At 40.5% G+C, this 14,327-nt stretch overlaps 10 protein-coding genes and 1 non-coding gene across 11 annotated transcripts; 7 read left to right on the top strand and 4 right to left on the bottom strand.

Annotated features, from left to right (window-relative positions):
- Positions 1–248: 248 nt before the first annotated feature.
- Positions 249–713, top strand: MIX17 (Mix17p; the record flags this gene model as incomplete). Its single annotated transcript, XM_003645321.1, has 1 exon — positions 249–713. One exon carries the CDS (start codon positions 249–251, stop codon positions 711–713), a length of 465 nt encoding a protein of 154 aa, XP_003645369.1.
- Positions 714–1,457: 744 nt separating this feature from the next.
- Positions 1,458–2,312, top strand: AIM34 (Aim34p; the record flags this gene model as incomplete). The annotated part of the gene is made up of 1 exon (XM_003645322.1): positions 1,458–2,312. One exon carries the CDS (start codon positions 1,458–1,460, stop codon positions 2,310–2,312), a length of 855 nt encoding a protein of 284 aa, XP_003645370.1.
- Positions 2,313–2,668: 356 nt separating this feature from the next.
- On the bottom strand, positions 2,669–3,289 carry COQ10 (ubiquinone-binding protein COQ10; the record flags this gene model as incomplete). The annotated part of the gene is made up of 1 exon (XM_003645323.1): positions 2,669–3,289. One exon carries the CDS (start codon positions 3,287–3,289, stop codon positions 2,669–2,671), a length of 621 nt encoding a protein of 206 aa, XP_003645371.1.
- Positions 3,290–3,550: 261 nt separating this feature from the next.
- On the top strand, positions 3,551–4,285 carry MDM12 (ERMES complex subunit MDM12; the record flags this gene model as incomplete). The annotated part of the gene is made up of 1 exon (XM_003645324.1): positions 3,551–4,285. The coding sequence occupies one exon, from the start codon at positions 3,551–3,553 to the stop codon at positions 4,283–4,285; it is 735 nt and encodes a 244-aa protein (XP_003645372.1).
- A 419-nt stretch (positions 4,286–4,704) lies between these two features.
- MVP1 (Mvp1p) lies at positions 4,705–6,267 on the top strand (the record flags this gene model as incomplete). The annotated part of the gene is made up of 1 exon (XM_003645325.1): positions 4,705–6,267. One exon carries the CDS (start codon positions 4,705–4,707, stop codon positions 6,265–6,267), a length of 1,563 nt encoding a protein of 520 aa, XP_003645373.1.
- A 201-nt stretch (positions 6,268–6,468) lies between these two features.
- On the bottom strand, positions 6,469–7,560 carry RCL1 (rRNA-processing endoribonuclease; the record flags this gene model as incomplete). The annotated part of the gene is made up of 1 exon (XM_003645326.1): positions 6,469–7,560. The coding sequence occupies one exon, from the start codon at positions 7,558–7,560 to the stop codon at positions 6,469–6,471; it is 1,092 nt and encodes a 363-aa protein (XP_003645374.1).
- Positions 7,561–7,922: 362 nt separating this feature from the next.
- TAF4 (Taf4p) lies at positions 7,923–9,110 on the top strand (the record flags this gene model as incomplete). The annotated part of the gene is made up of 1 exon (XM_003645327.1): positions 7,923–9,110. The coding sequence occupies one exon, from the start codon at positions 7,923–7,925 to the stop codon at positions 9,108–9,110; it is 1,188 nt and encodes a 395-aa protein (XP_003645375.1).
- Positions 9,111–9,276: 166 nt separating this feature from the next.
- Positions 9,277–9,350, bottom strand: Ecym_3045. The gene has a single exon. It is a non-coding gene; the product is annotated as a tRNA-Val (tRNA).
- A 1,026-nt stretch (positions 9,351–10,376) lies between these two features.
- On the top strand, positions 10,377–10,778 carry HTZ1 (histone H2AZ; the record flags this gene model as incomplete). The annotated part of the gene is made up of 1 exon (XM_003645328.1): positions 10,377–10,778. One exon carries the CDS (start codon positions 10,377–10,379, stop codon positions 10,776–10,778), a length of 402 nt encoding a protein of 133 aa, XP_003645376.1.
- Positions 10,779–11,514: 736 nt separating this feature from the next.
- Ecym_3047 (OPA3 family protein) lies at positions 11,515–11,967 on the bottom strand (the record flags this gene model as incomplete). The annotated part of the gene is made up of 1 exon (XM_003645329.1): positions 11,515–11,967. One exon carries the CDS (start codon positions 11,965–11,967, stop codon positions 11,515–11,517), a length of 453 nt encoding a protein of 150 aa, XP_003645377.1.
- Positions 11,968–12,274: 307 nt separating this feature from the next.
- Positions 12,275–14,287, top strand: HRD1 (E3 ubiquitin-protein ligase HRD1; the record flags this gene model as incomplete). The annotated part of the gene is made up of 1 exon (XM_003645330.1): positions 12,275–14,287. One exon carries the CDS (start codon positions 12,275–12,277, stop codon positions 14,285–14,287), a length of 2,013 nt encoding a protein of 670 aa, XP_003645378.1.
- Between the last annotated feature and the right edge of the window lie 40 nt (positions 14,288–14,327).

Here is a 14,327-nt window from a genome sequence, read left to right on the forward strand (position 1 = left end):
AATCATCATCTAATGGTGTGGTGTGTGGATTGATACTACTGTCACTTCTAGATTTTGGAAGTCGGATGCGGATGCGCATATACAAAAATTTTCCTCTAATTTTATATTAGATCCTATAAACCTCACTCTTCTGCTAACCCTCTAACTTTTCCTACTTGTCAGTGTTTAAGCACTATATATTTAGGGTTAATAATTAGTTCCAAAATACTGCGTTTTAGGATCACCCAATTAATTTTTAAAATAAAAAGATGGCTCGTTCAAGAGGTTCAGCTAGAAGAGCAGCTCCAGTCCAATCACGTTCTGCTTCTACCGTTGCTGCTCCCGCCCGCCATGCTCCAGCTCCTCCAGTAAACTCAGCTTATTCCAACCCACCTGCACAAGCTGCGCAGCCCCAACAACCAGGTCTATTTGCTCAAATGGCCTCCACTGCTGCCGGTGTTGCTGTCGGTTCCGCTGTTGGTCATACCATTGGTGCTGGCCTCACAGGTTTATTTTCAGGTTCTGGCAGCAGTTCTGCGCCAGCTGAGGCTCAACCACAACAAATGGCATCTGCTGTTCCTACTCAGCAGACTTTCCAGGAGCAAGGTAAGCACTGTGATGTCGATGCTCGTAACTTCACACGTTGTTTGGAGGACAATAACGGAAACTTCCAAATCTGCGATTATTACTTGCAGCAGTTGAAGGCATGTCAAGAAGCTTCTCGTCAATATTGAGCTGGTAACTGGAGTTTTGTTAAGCAGAATGCGACTTAGCGCAGCCTATAAAGAACTTAATTGACATATATTCTGTTGCCAGGTCGAAGATGAAACCCAAATGAATTATTAAAAAAAGGACTGGGGAAGACGGGCAGCATTATTATTTATATATATATTAATATATACATATGTGTACGCATGTAATTAATTTTATCCATACATAGCATACAGCAACGTGGCGTATAAGAAATAAACCCCCCTTTGCTTCCTTTTGTAACTGCACTGCGAACCAGATAGTCGTATGCCTTCTTATGGTGGGGGTATACGGTAAGATAGATGGAATATATAATTTACTGTCCCAGAAGGCCCTGACACCGTATTATATTTAAAAATATTTAAAAGAAAAGGGAGGATGAAAGATAGGTTGTGTGTCCCCTGGACAATTCCTCGAAGACAGAAGATACTGCAGATAGTATTGTACCGGCTTGGTAGCTTTTTACATTTGTCAAGAGGAGCCTGATTTACATACTAGTCCCTAAAGTACACTGTAATATTATTGTACGCAGGGGTCGGTACTGCATAATAGCGTCCGAGACGTAAAATACAATAAAGTGGCCTTATTAGGTAAACTGACAACAAAAGAGATGGAAATACAAAAATAAAAGCTGGAACTAAAGTTTGATCACTTTCTCTCTTTTGATTTGGCATTTGTTCTCACTTAAAAGAGTCTGCGTGTGAACCAAGAATATATTAGCTATAACAATGTCGCTAAGAAAAGTGAAGTCCTTACCATCGTTCAGATGCCTAGCAGAAGCAGCGAATCCGTTGGTTAAGGCACCACCTCTTCCTATTACACTGTTGCATGAAAATGCATGTTCGAGTTTAGGCTCATCGGCATCTAACTTTTCAGTTAGAACGGTGCATAATACACCTAAGAAGGAACACACTTCACTGATTTCCAACAATAAGAAATATGCCGCTTTTACGGTGATGAGTTTGAAAAGTTTAAGAAATGAATGCAGGTCTAGGGGGTTGAAAGTATCCGGTAAGAAGTCGGAACTGGTTGAGAGGATTATGGCTTTTGAGTCGGAACGGCAATCGTCGTTACTGGACAGCCTTATGAAGAAGGCCAATACTGAATATAAGAGAAAGATGAGTTCCGCAGCTAGAGCAACGCAATCCCATATAAATACCACCAGGCCAGTGGATAAGGTGAAGATACCTGACATTGCAGCTACTGAGGCGATGTCAGAACGAAAGAGGTTGGATCGTATGATCCAGGTACCCTTTTTAAGTAAAGAAGCAGCTGAAAGTACAGCAGCGAAGTTCCAAAATGGGATAGGTAAGTATAATGGTGCTGGTGCTGTTTCTGAGTTTGAGCAGGAGGGGACGGTGTTAACTGCAAATGATGATCTGCGTATCGAGTCGCCCATAGCAGCGATCAATAAAATTGAGATCCTAAATGATGAAGCTGAAGAATCCAACAAGAACAATTCAGAGGAACGGGAATCTTCAGAATTGAATTCCAGAGATAAGAAGTTTTTATTTGGGTTTACAGCTGCTGTAGCGGTTTGGTGGCTTCTGGGACGCAAGAGGGGGCAACAGAAGAGGGTATAATAAATATATATATACAAAAGAAACAAAATGCAATTTGAATATACACAGACGTTTGGATCAAACTGCAATGGGACATTTTATATTTTATTTTTTTGGAAGCGTATAATAACAGAACTACAAAGCAAACCCTCGCAATGATGTTAGTTCATTTCAGTTCAATTAATCTTTGTGTTAGTTTTCTCCTTTCTTTTACATTAGTAAATAAAAAACTATTTTAGTTAGGATTTGATATAATAAAAAGACGACAACAACAAAAACGGTCCTGATGCTGGATTAGTCCTCATATATCAGAGCTCATAATGTGCTAAGTACTTCCCTTCGTCCGTCAAATCTTCTGGAATCCTAACGGGCATGAACTACAACCTGTTATGCCATTTCATTTTCGACTCCTTCCTTCTCAACTGGAAAATCCTTGACTCGAAAGCATTCATAACCAATTCTGAGACACTTTTTGCAAAGATCGAGGACAATCTATCATAGATTTTTGAACGAAACCGGAAAGATAGAACCAACTCAACTTCTGTCACATCAGGTCTGTTCGTATGAGGCAGAATGAGCCATTTAGTCGATAAAATATGAAATAAATCATGAGCGGCAGATTCAGCAATCACAATTTTCACATCATCTTGTCTATCAATACATTGTATCTTGCATAGAAACGTTTCGTCAAAGTTTTGGAACCCAACTCGTAAACCTGCTTCACTAGGCTTGTTATCTACTGGATTTCTGCGATTGACAAATGATCCTGTACAGTACGGAACAAAATGTTCATATAACGACACTTCAGAAACAGCACCATAAACAATAGCAGCAGGTGCATTAAACGTTCTCTTTAACGTAAACTTTTGAGTCTTGGTCTCACTACTGCTGCTGCCAGAGGTTATTCCAAAAAACGCTCTTCTTGAGTTGATGACGGGGTGTTGAGGCGTAGTAAAGCATCGCAGAGGTATTCTACCTAATATAACAGTCGATGGCATATTCAACAGGCCTTTAGTTTTGAGGTATACAAGTCTCTGGAACTCTATACTAACTTCCAGCTGCCCACTGGCTGTTTTCCTGGAAACAGTTCAACTTGTTATGTTGTAATATACAATCAAACGAAAGACCTAACTTTACTAACAAGTACTATAAATTTTTAATTAAAAAGCCCTTTCCTCGAACGCACACCACTCAGAGCAGAACAAAGTGTGTGTCATACGAGAGCTCAAAATTCAGTTGATATCTATTAACACTCTCGGATGTCTTTTGACATTAACTGGAATAAGGTAAATGAAGACCCTAAGGTTAATCAAAACATCAAGGATTTCTTGAATTCGTACCTAGAATCGATAGTCCTACCCAGTTATGTGAACAATATTCAGATGACAAAGTTTAAATTGGGTGAACTGCCGCCAAACATCATTCTAAAAAAGATAGATGATCCTCTCCATGAATTCTACGAGGCTGTAGCAGCGGAAACGGGCTCAATTGGGGATCGGAAGAGCGACCTGCAGTTCTTAGTTGAGGTAGATTACAAGGGAGACATGTTGATAGAAATCAGCGCTGAACTAGTGCTCAACTATCCCAGCCCAAATTTCATGCGACTACCTGTAAAACTGACCATAAGCGATATTGGTCTTCATTCTCTATGTCTGATATCATATCTTCAAAATCAACTGTTTATAAGCTTTCTATGTGATGTTAGTGATCCAATTCTGGACGATGCGGAGACTATATTGGATACCACCGGGCCCACCTTTTTAGGCTCCAAGTCTTTAGACAGAATATCTTTGATCAGGAGCATGAAGATTCAGACTGAGATCGGCCAGCAGGATGTAGGTGAAGGCACTATACTGAGGAGTGTAGGTAAATTAGAACAGTTTTTGTCGGACATATTCAAGAATATGCTACGTAAGGAGGCTGCATGGCCCAGTTGGATAAATCTTGACTTTAATGAATATGAAGAGGACGACGAGGACGACGAGGAGAACTAGTCATTGACTACCGGCGTGAATGAAGCTAGAAAAAGAGCTGGGGCAGCGCTGGAGCAGCTACTAATACATTAAATATGTGTAGATTACATAAACTGTGTGAAATGAGCCCGCACACACACACACACATATATATATATATATATATATATATATCCTTGTTAATACTTGGGACTCATTCGCCGTAAACCAACACTGGATATTCAATTGAACGCACTACCCCTATCCACAGGTGTTAGACCTTTGATGGGCTATTTTTGTTCGTATATAGCCATGCTTCTCTAAAAGGATACCTTAGGAGGAAGCCAGCCACGACCTTTCCGCGGTCTTAGCTAGAAACGATATTTTGATGGAGTTTGTGAGATCAAAAGTCACAATAGGGAGAGGTCCACAAGGTGAAGACACAAGTCATTAAAAGCGATATGAATTTTAGCAATGAAGACCCGTGGAAGGGGCTTGAAACAATAGGATCACCTAATGATGCGTGGGCCAATATGAATAGAGTTTCTGATGATTCATCGGGCCAAATAGCAGTTCCAGGGCGACGGGTTGATGCGGTTTCATCCATAACGTTGATTGATTCTTCTCTTTCTGCAGAGGTTAAGGAGACTATACGTAATAATTATCGTGATCGTAATTTATATGAGACAGATAGCAGTGGGTTAGAGCAGCAAGTTTGGGGTCCGCCCACAGAAGTAGGTAAAGCAATGAATGTGTCGGTACTTGATAAAATCGATGTACCTAGTGGGGCGGGTGAGGGGATACTGCAAGAGGCAAGGAGTGAGGAGTTATCTAACTGGATTGATAATCTGAGGAAGACTTACAACCCTTTATCTAGTGATATTGTTGTTGTTGAGGAGATTCTGGAGCGCGAGGGGCTGCTTTTTAAGCACACTAATTATTTGGTGAAACATCTGATTGCTCTTCCAAACACTACACCATCTTCGAATCGTACAGTAATTCGAAGGTACTCTGACTTCAATTGGTTACAAGAGGTTTTATTGAAAAAATATCCATTTAGAATGATTCCTGAGTTGCCTCCTAAGAAGATTGGGGCTCAGAATGCGGACCCTATATTTCTAGTGAGGAGAAGGAAAGGATTGAGTCGGTTTATTAATCTCGTTATGAAACATCCAGTCTTGAGTTTTGACGATTTGGTATTGACCTTTTTGACGGTGCCCACGGATTTGGGCAGTTGGAGGAAGCAGGCGAACTACGACACCACCGAAGAGTTTACTGATCAAAAGATCGACAAAGCGTTCATAAATATGTGGCAAAAGGAATTAGGTAATCAGTGGAATGAAGCTGATGTGAAGATTGATGCATTGCTGGAGTCATGGATAAAGATATCAGTTTTGGTTGATCGGTACGAAAGAAGAATGAAACAAATTTCCGACGAACGCAGATTATTGGGATCTGTAATGGAAGAGTTCGCTGCCAGCACTGATGCATTATATCCCTTGGATGAAAGCAGTATCCAGGGCGTCAATTCGCATATCAAGATAATCTCAAACCATTTGAATCAGTTGGCGGATATTTCAAAGAAAGAGTTGAATGAAGTTGATGAGCGGTTATCTGTCAAGTTTAAGACGTTCATCGATATAATCATCTCCTTAAGGGGCGTGTTTGAACGCTATAAGATAATGGCAGGCAATAATATCCCCCAACTACAAAGAAAATTAGAAATTAATATGGAGAAGTTACAAACCTTGAGTAACAAGCCAGATGTAAAGGGCGCTGAATATGAAAGGATTAAGCAGATAGTTCAAAGAGATAAAAGAACCATTGCAGAACAGGTGAATAGGTCGTGGCTAATCAGAAAAGGTATTTTAGAAGAGTTTACTATCTTTCAAGAAACACAATTTTTTGTGACACATATATTTCAAGAGTGGGCTAGGATGCACGTTGGGTTTAGTAATGAGAATTCTGAATGCTGGGAGAAGTTGTACACGAATTTAGAAGATATGCCACTGAGTAGGAACTGACAATACTTTTTACATCTTTTTAAAAATCTCACTATTATTCTTATCTGTTTACATGTTTCTTATTTTCTCTCTTATTCGGTTTTTATAATTTACCAAGTACAACTCTGTGCATTATTATATATATATAAATAAATATATAAATATGTGCTCATATATTTATGTATATATATTTGTGTGTGTGTGTGTGTGTGTGCTCGTGGCCTAGGCGATTTTCTTACTAGTGTTTGTGAAACCTATACCCTTTATGGTAACGATCATATCGTCGCTATCTACCTCGTCAACAGATTTGAGGTGAGCTTCTGTACCAAATATCTGTTTAATATCCCTCATAAGCCTTATGAATCTTTCATCAATTTGATCTTTTGATATTCTGAGTCTACCAATATCTTCCTTCCCAATAACCATGTATACGAGTGCCAATGGTAACTGATTTCTATCCACAACGCCACACTTACTTATCTCTTCGAGTAACTCATATGCAACTTTCGTCCCAATATCTTCAGGAACGTCACCACCATCGCCAATCGCTTCCGCAGAATATCTCCAACCTTTCTTAGTCTCACCAACCAAAGTTAAACCCCAACCTGGACTTTTACCAGAATTTTCACCCCTCCACACATCTGCAGTTATATTTACCTCACATGGCACTTTCTTCAATACACTTTTTGCAGCATCTATCATCCGGTTCACCATCGAAGGACTGACCCTAGTCGAATATGCAACCCCGGTAATTGCCGATATGACAGGCTTTTCTAATGCATGCATCGTAATCGGCTGCGCTATCAATGAATCTACAACTAAATGTACTTCGCCTCCTCCTATGGGAGGTGATCCTCTCTTCAGTGTGTGTAGCGCACACTCCCTGACACCAAACTTCTCCATCACTGGCATAAGCCCCCATTTAATAGTCTCGACACCAGCATCACCATGAGACGACGTCATACCACGAAATACTATAGAAAACTTCTTCTTGGAAAATGGAGCAAGGTACAACAATGGTTCCACAAAGTACCCAACAGGCTTACTATTCGGGCAGTTATGCGTATAAGACCCGCCAACAATAATACCTGGTTTGTAAATAACCGTCGTACCTGTATATGATATCTCGACCACACTCCCATTAGTGACTCCATCAATCAATCGTAAAAATGAAACTTCATAATCCTTTAAACCTGGATTCAAATCATCTGAGCGGATTTTCTCAATCTTGATGGCCTTACCAGACAATGTAGCCATCACTATTCGATGCCTAAAATTTAACGCTCCTTGAAACGTCACTAGTTTAGTCGACATTATAACCTGATATCCAAAAGCCTCCAAAACACCTTCTTAGAGTCTATAGACCAAAGCTATCCCGTCTATACAATGGTTGAGATGCTCATCTCTTGGCTCCAATTTTTCAATAGAAAGGTCCTGGCGATGAGTGAAAATTTTGTTAGCGGGTCTCAAATCATGTTACCCGGCTTTCCTTTGAAGCCTTTTTGAAAATTAGTAAAATAAGGCTTTCCGTGGAATTTAAAGAAAAGAGCAGTAAATTGGTGTCGAATAAACAAGCAAACCAAGTGGCAAATTAGGGTCAAGGGGCGTATATAGAGTATTATAGTGCTCGTGAAGGTATACTTTGGTGTTATTCATAGATATAATTGTAGGTTGTAATGGGGAACTCACCAAAGGGAGCCCGTGGTGATGAAAATGGGCATAGTAACAAAAAGGCTAAATCTGAGGAAGGTTCTGCTACACCTTTCAAGTTTGGTAATGAGGCTGATGACGTAGATCCAACTGGTTCAGATTTTTCTAACGAGCTACCTACGCCGTTTGATAACTTTGTTAGCCAGGAGGAAGATGACAGTACTGGACACAGCAATAATGGGGTAGAGCTTCCAGAGACCAGCTTGCCGAGCACGACTTTGGCTTTACCTACAGCATCTGGGGCAGGTTCAAGTAATAGTAATGGTAGTGGTAATGGTAACAACACCAATAGCAATGTGAAGAAATCTCCGCAAAAGGTACAGAAGGCAGTTTTGAATAGCAAGGTGAATGTTACAGCGGCGAGGAAACAAGGGCAAAGTACAACTGCTCCAAAACGCCAGAGCGATCCTGACAAACTAAGTGATGCGCTCTTATCTGCTGGTGTGGATGTTAGGGAGGAGGAAGCACTATTAAACTCTACAGTTACGACCATGAAGTCTAACTCCCAAGTCTCCAATAATCAGCTGCCACCGCATCCTCCATTTCTGCACCCCGCCCACATTGCTAGTATGATGAAGAAGGTAGCAGCAGACCAGAGCTTTAACCAAGATTTTTCGAAAAACTCGGATTTGCTGAGTCTAATGTCCACTGCATGTGAGCTGTATATTAGGGACATCGTCACAAATTCCATAGTCATATCGCGCCATCGGCGTAAAGCGGTGAAGTTAAATTCTGGAAGGAGAAGCGAGATGACACGAATACTAAGAGACCTGGCCTTAAAACAACGAGAACAAGAGGAACGTAGAGTTAAACGGAGAATAGCATTAGGCTTAGAAAAGGAAACTGTCGACGCAAAGCTGGACAGCGGGGAAACACTCCATCGGGCTTCTAATGCAACCGCAAATATGATGATTGCAGGAGGTAAGAAAAAATATAGTTGGCTCACATCAAGCTCTAAATCAAATGCAGTAGATCTGAAAAATACAGGCAAAGTATCTTCCGCCGTTGCTGCAAGAGGCGATTTGGGGATCAAATATAGAGAGGCAAGAGAAGAACCTGGCATCGTAATGAGGGATCTACTAAATGCATTAGAGAACAGGAGAGTTGGGGTGAATAACACCATTGCTAAAGGCTATGCTAGGATAAGAGACTAACTTTCACAAATGGTACAGAAAAGAAAGACATTAAAGGGATATTAACATATATATGTATATATATAGTCAGAAAATGATGTGTTATTCTTCCTATGGTAGAGTCAGCCGTATATAACTCATCGCGTATCTGCAGGCGGGTCTGCGCTACCAGATTTAAAAATAAAAATGATTTCGCCCAGGATCGAACTGGGGACGTTCTGCGTGTTAAGCAGATGCCATAACCGACTAGACCACGAAACCGAATAACCGTGAACTCTTATCTCATTTTTTGACCTATCACACATTCAGAGTCACGCGACCGCTTTAATTTCAGGAACCAAATAAGGATTTTCCTCCTTCTTTCCCGTCAAATCTTTTCCAAGGCCATCACGTGACTACTCAACTAAACCCTCCCTCACATATCAGCCATATCAGCCATATCAGGATGCCTGTCGATGCTCCTTAGTGAATCTGTATAGATAGAGATTAGATGGCATTTTTTCCACGGTACTCAACAGCCTCCTGATGAACTAAGTTCTATTTTTTACTCTGAAATTCCAATTTCGCGGCTAAAAACGTGTCGTTTCTCAAAAACTCCTTGTAAACCCTGTTTTAGATATCTAACGTATCAACTTTAGGATCATTGATTCGGATGAATATTAACATTCCTTATGATCTTCTTAACCTTACACGTGCCCTCACTCTTCTTAGATACAGCTTCAAAAGATATACCTCACTATTAATAATTCCCTTCCTCCCTCCCCCCTCTCTGCCGCATGGTTACTAACACTATACAAAAGAAAACCTTCGCAGCTTCACACACACCTTGAAGATGCTGCGTTTAAGCGACATCAAAACCACTGGTACATCGCTCTATGTCATATAAAGCGCTCTTGGGCCATCAGGAGACTTTCTGACATGCTACCAGAAGGGGATCTAACTACTCCACATTCTACAGATGTCAATCTTGGTCAATCCAAATCCCCCACAGAACGATACACCACCTGCAGAAAGCATCGTTGCAATCAGAAGCAACCCACTAGACGTTTCCACGGGATACCAGGGCCACAGTACAGTGGCCCTGGACAGTTGCATCATTCGAGATTGATCTTCGGCATAAATTCAAGTATCACGAACAACGTTGAGCGACACGTTTGGAAGCTGAATCACAAGGCTATAAATATTAAGTAAAAAAAGACAACAAACTGCACAGATGGTTGATGTAAACAACAAACAACATTTAAGCGTAAGGAAAACGAACTACGGATAGTTTCATTAATAGTTAAGATGTCAGGAAAAGTTCATGGTGGTAAAGGTAAATCGGGTGCTAAAGATGGTGGGTCATTAGGGTCTCAATCGCATTCAGCAAGGGCAGGATTGCAGTTTCCTGTTGGTAGGATTAAACGTTATTTGAAGAGGAATGCTGCAGGGAAGACTCGTGTTGGGTCGAAGGCCGCTATCTATTTGACTGCAGTGCTTGAATATTTGACGGCGGAGGTGTTAGAATTAGCTGGTAATGCAGCTAAGGATTTGAAGGTGAAAAGAATCACTCCCAGACATTTACAATTGGCGATTAGAGGTGATGATGAGTTAGATTCTTTAATCAGGGCCACAATTGCTTCTGGAGGTGTGTTACCGCATATAAACAAGGCATTGTTGTTGAAGGTGGAGAAGAAGAGCCATAAGTAAGGATAAGGATAGCCAAGCCAACCCATTAAAAAATAAAAAATAAAAGAAAACAACCTCCCCTTCTTCCCTCCCTCTCCTCCCAAAAAGGAAAACTTTCGCAGGACGGTGTTCCATATGCTGACATTTGTTTATTTTTGTTTCAAGAATTCGAATTCTTAGCCCGTTTCTGTTCCTATTAGCGTCTACAGATGTCTATGTGTTTGGAGACTTGTGCAGTTATTTGCCTTATTTTTTTATTTTGGTCTCTCTATTATTTGTGTGTCTTGTTCATGCCTGGACCTCTCTTTCTACCTGGTCTATTTCTTTTCGCCAAGTTTTGTTTTGTACTATATTACCCCCCCCCCTCCCCCCCCCCAATTCCTCTTTTCCGACAACCTCTATCCTCCAATCTCGTTATCATCGACTTCAACGTCCAGTTACCTGTGTACTTTGTGTGTGTGCTCATAACCTATATGTAAATTGTATTAATTGCTACTAAGAAAGTGCTAAAAACAACTAATTTTCATATATATGATGAATGTTTAATAACAATGCGATTGACTTCAGGTCAGCAATGGTATTTACAAGGAAATTTTTTGGAAACATCTGAGCCCCTTCAATTCACTTTTTCTCAACAATAATAGTATAGATGCTTGACCATATTACTATTATTATGTTCATCATTAACTTTTTTTGCCTAGTCCGTCTTGTCTTGCGCGATAACATTGTTAATCGTTAACACAACAATCAGATAAGATCACGACGCAGTCTTTCCAACTAATTGTTTCCCAGGAACCTCAACATTCTTGTTCTCACCACCCAGAAGTTTACGAAGTTCTTCGATCTCGCTTTGCAACACTTCTATATCTTGTTCCACCTGCTCCCGACGAGACAGCTCTTTGTTGCGCTGCCGCAGCGTTTCCCATGCAACAACGCTCCCTGTAACGCCAAAAACAAAGAGTTCGCTAATAAGCGTGGCACCATTCTCGACAGCTCGTTCGTCGTTCAACGGCCGGATCTTCTTTGAGGAATTATTATACGTTAACCGATTCCTAAGGGCCACATCCATCCGATGCATTTTCTGTGCAAGTTTAATACACAAATTCTTAAATGCGGCATGTTGCTTTGCTTGCAGTCTCAGTACATTAGCGACAGGTCTTGTGACTTGTCGTATTAGTAAAGTACCCAATTTAATGGCAATACCACTCATCAATACCCTTCAATAGTTGCTTATCTTCAATGAATTCCTTATGATCTATTTGTGTAATAAGTTGGAAACGTGTTGGGAGAGGGATTAGGTGAATTTTGATTTTTTGATATTTTTGTTAAGAAGTTGCAAGAGTTCTCTAATGTAATTAAGAACCCGGAACATCAACAGGTGTTGGGAGATAAGCTTTAGGACCTTTGGACTCGTTTCTTTCTTTTAGAGTTAGTGAAGGTTAGGATAGGATATAAAAAGGGAGGATATCTGCAGTTAACGGGTGAGATTTGATTATAGGAAGTGACAGTGTAATATGATGCCGAGAGAGGTCAGTTGGTCTATACGGCTTCAGTTTATTGCAGTTACATATGCGCTTGCGGCATGGTCACTGTACAATTGTACAAGTACATCGTTATCGTTTCTTCAAGCGATGTATAAAGCTACTTATGGAGTGCATTTGATTATTTGGGGAAATTTTTTGCTGGTACACTACTTTATAGGGGGTTGGTTGGTAGTTCGGATGCTTTTTGGGCGATTAACGTTGTTGGAATATGAACATATATTTGAGAGGCTCCATCTTACAGTTCTGAGTTCGTTGTCTGTGTTGATTACTATGGATCGTAAAAATTCGAAGATTGGAGTTATTGCTATTCCATTTCATGTATTGTGCCAGGTTTTACATTGGGTTGTTAGGGATAGGATGGAATTTGTGTTCGCGCCACCTATTGGTACTCGTATGGCGATGAAGGATTTATTATTCTCTAGATTTATGTTGAGTATTGTTGTGCTTGGCGTTGTGGACTTTAAGTTAATGATGTATTTTTACAGGCAGCACCAGGCGGAGCAGGGCTATCTCTATTATCTACTATTCAGCGATAACGGGCAAAATACATCAGAAGATAGGTTGTCCCTGTCACTTGGTGTTGATTTTGGACTCTTATTTTTGGACTGGTTGCAGGTCGTGCTCTTAAACTGCTTGAAGTTTGTTGAGTTATTCAAAGCGGGCAGACGTGTACAGGAGCATCAACTATTAGATAATAATGAGCTAGAGAATGATATTGAAGATGATGGAGCGTTTATTTTGGAAGAAAAGTTCATTTATGAAAAGATTGTAGAAACAGTTCTAGAAATTCTCAAGATATTATTAAACATATTCCTAATAACATCGGGTATACACTCGTTTGTTGTGTTCTATAATATTTTTATCAAGAGTATTGAAACATGCGAACGTTGTGTACTATTATTCAACTATTGGAAGAATAATAGGAGGCTACATGAAAAATTATTGGATGTTACCGCGGGACATTTGGATGGCGTTGATATAACATGCACTATATGCATGGATGATATGTTACCATCGAAGGATGTTAAGGTTAATAACAAGAAAGCCAAGATGTTACCATGTGGACACATGCTGCATTTTGGTTGTCTAAAGAGTTGGATGCAAAGGGCACAAACATGTCCAATATGTAGGTTTCCTGTGTTTGGTTCTTCTAATCCCAGAGCTGGTCAAAATGCCAATTCGAACGGTATCGTACCTACACAGAGCGAACAACAACAACAACTACAACAACAACAACAACAACAACAACAACAACAACAACAACAACAACAACAACAACAACAACAACGGCGTTCTTCTTGGCATTCTGAAAATGAAATCCCACATGATCCAGCACATCCGGTTAGAAATTCTGAGCAAAGTGGTTTCTCTGCTACTAACAATAACGACGGTGATGATCCAAACAACCAATTAAGACCAGTAAATAACTCAAACCAACAAAAGAATGAACCCTCCTGGATTTCCTTCCCTACTCAATACCAGGCAAACGGCAAGTTGTATTTCAAATTACAGGAATTTCAAAGTGACAAGGAATGGGAAGCTGTATTTACGTCACGTCCGAACCCTATCATAAATAAACAGCAGGTACAAATGCAGAGCGATGCTCAGCCGTACTTGGGGCTGCAAGACCACCGCCAGCGGCAGCAGCTACAACAACAAGAATCACAGGAACACTCTGCAGAACAGGGAAAAGAAGAAAAGCATGAAAAGCAGCAGCAGGTGCAGCAGCAGCAGGTGCAGCAGCAGCAGGTGCAGCAGCAGCAGGTGCAGCAGCAGCAGGTGCAGCAGCAGCAGGTACAGCAGCAAGGTTTAAGATTCTTTAACTCCTTTAGGAATGGTTTAGATACAAGGCATACTATAGACTCTCTCCCCGTAATACCTACCTCTCGACTCGAACAAACAGAGGAGCTGGAACGTTTAAAAAGGAGGATTTCTGAATTGGAGAATACGGTTGGTGATTTATTGAAACGTATAAAAACTGACTGACCGTGTTTTTCAAGGTCATATAGCATTGTTTTTGTGTTGT

This window comes from Eremothecium cymbalariae, chromosome 3 (genome assembly GCF_000235365.1).
Source record: "Eremothecium cymbalariae DBVPG#7215 chromosome 3, complete sequence".
NCBI classification, from domain to species: Eukaryota; Fungi; Ascomycota; class Saccharomycetes; order Saccharomycetales; family Saccharomycetaceae; genus Eremothecium; species Eremothecium cymbalariae.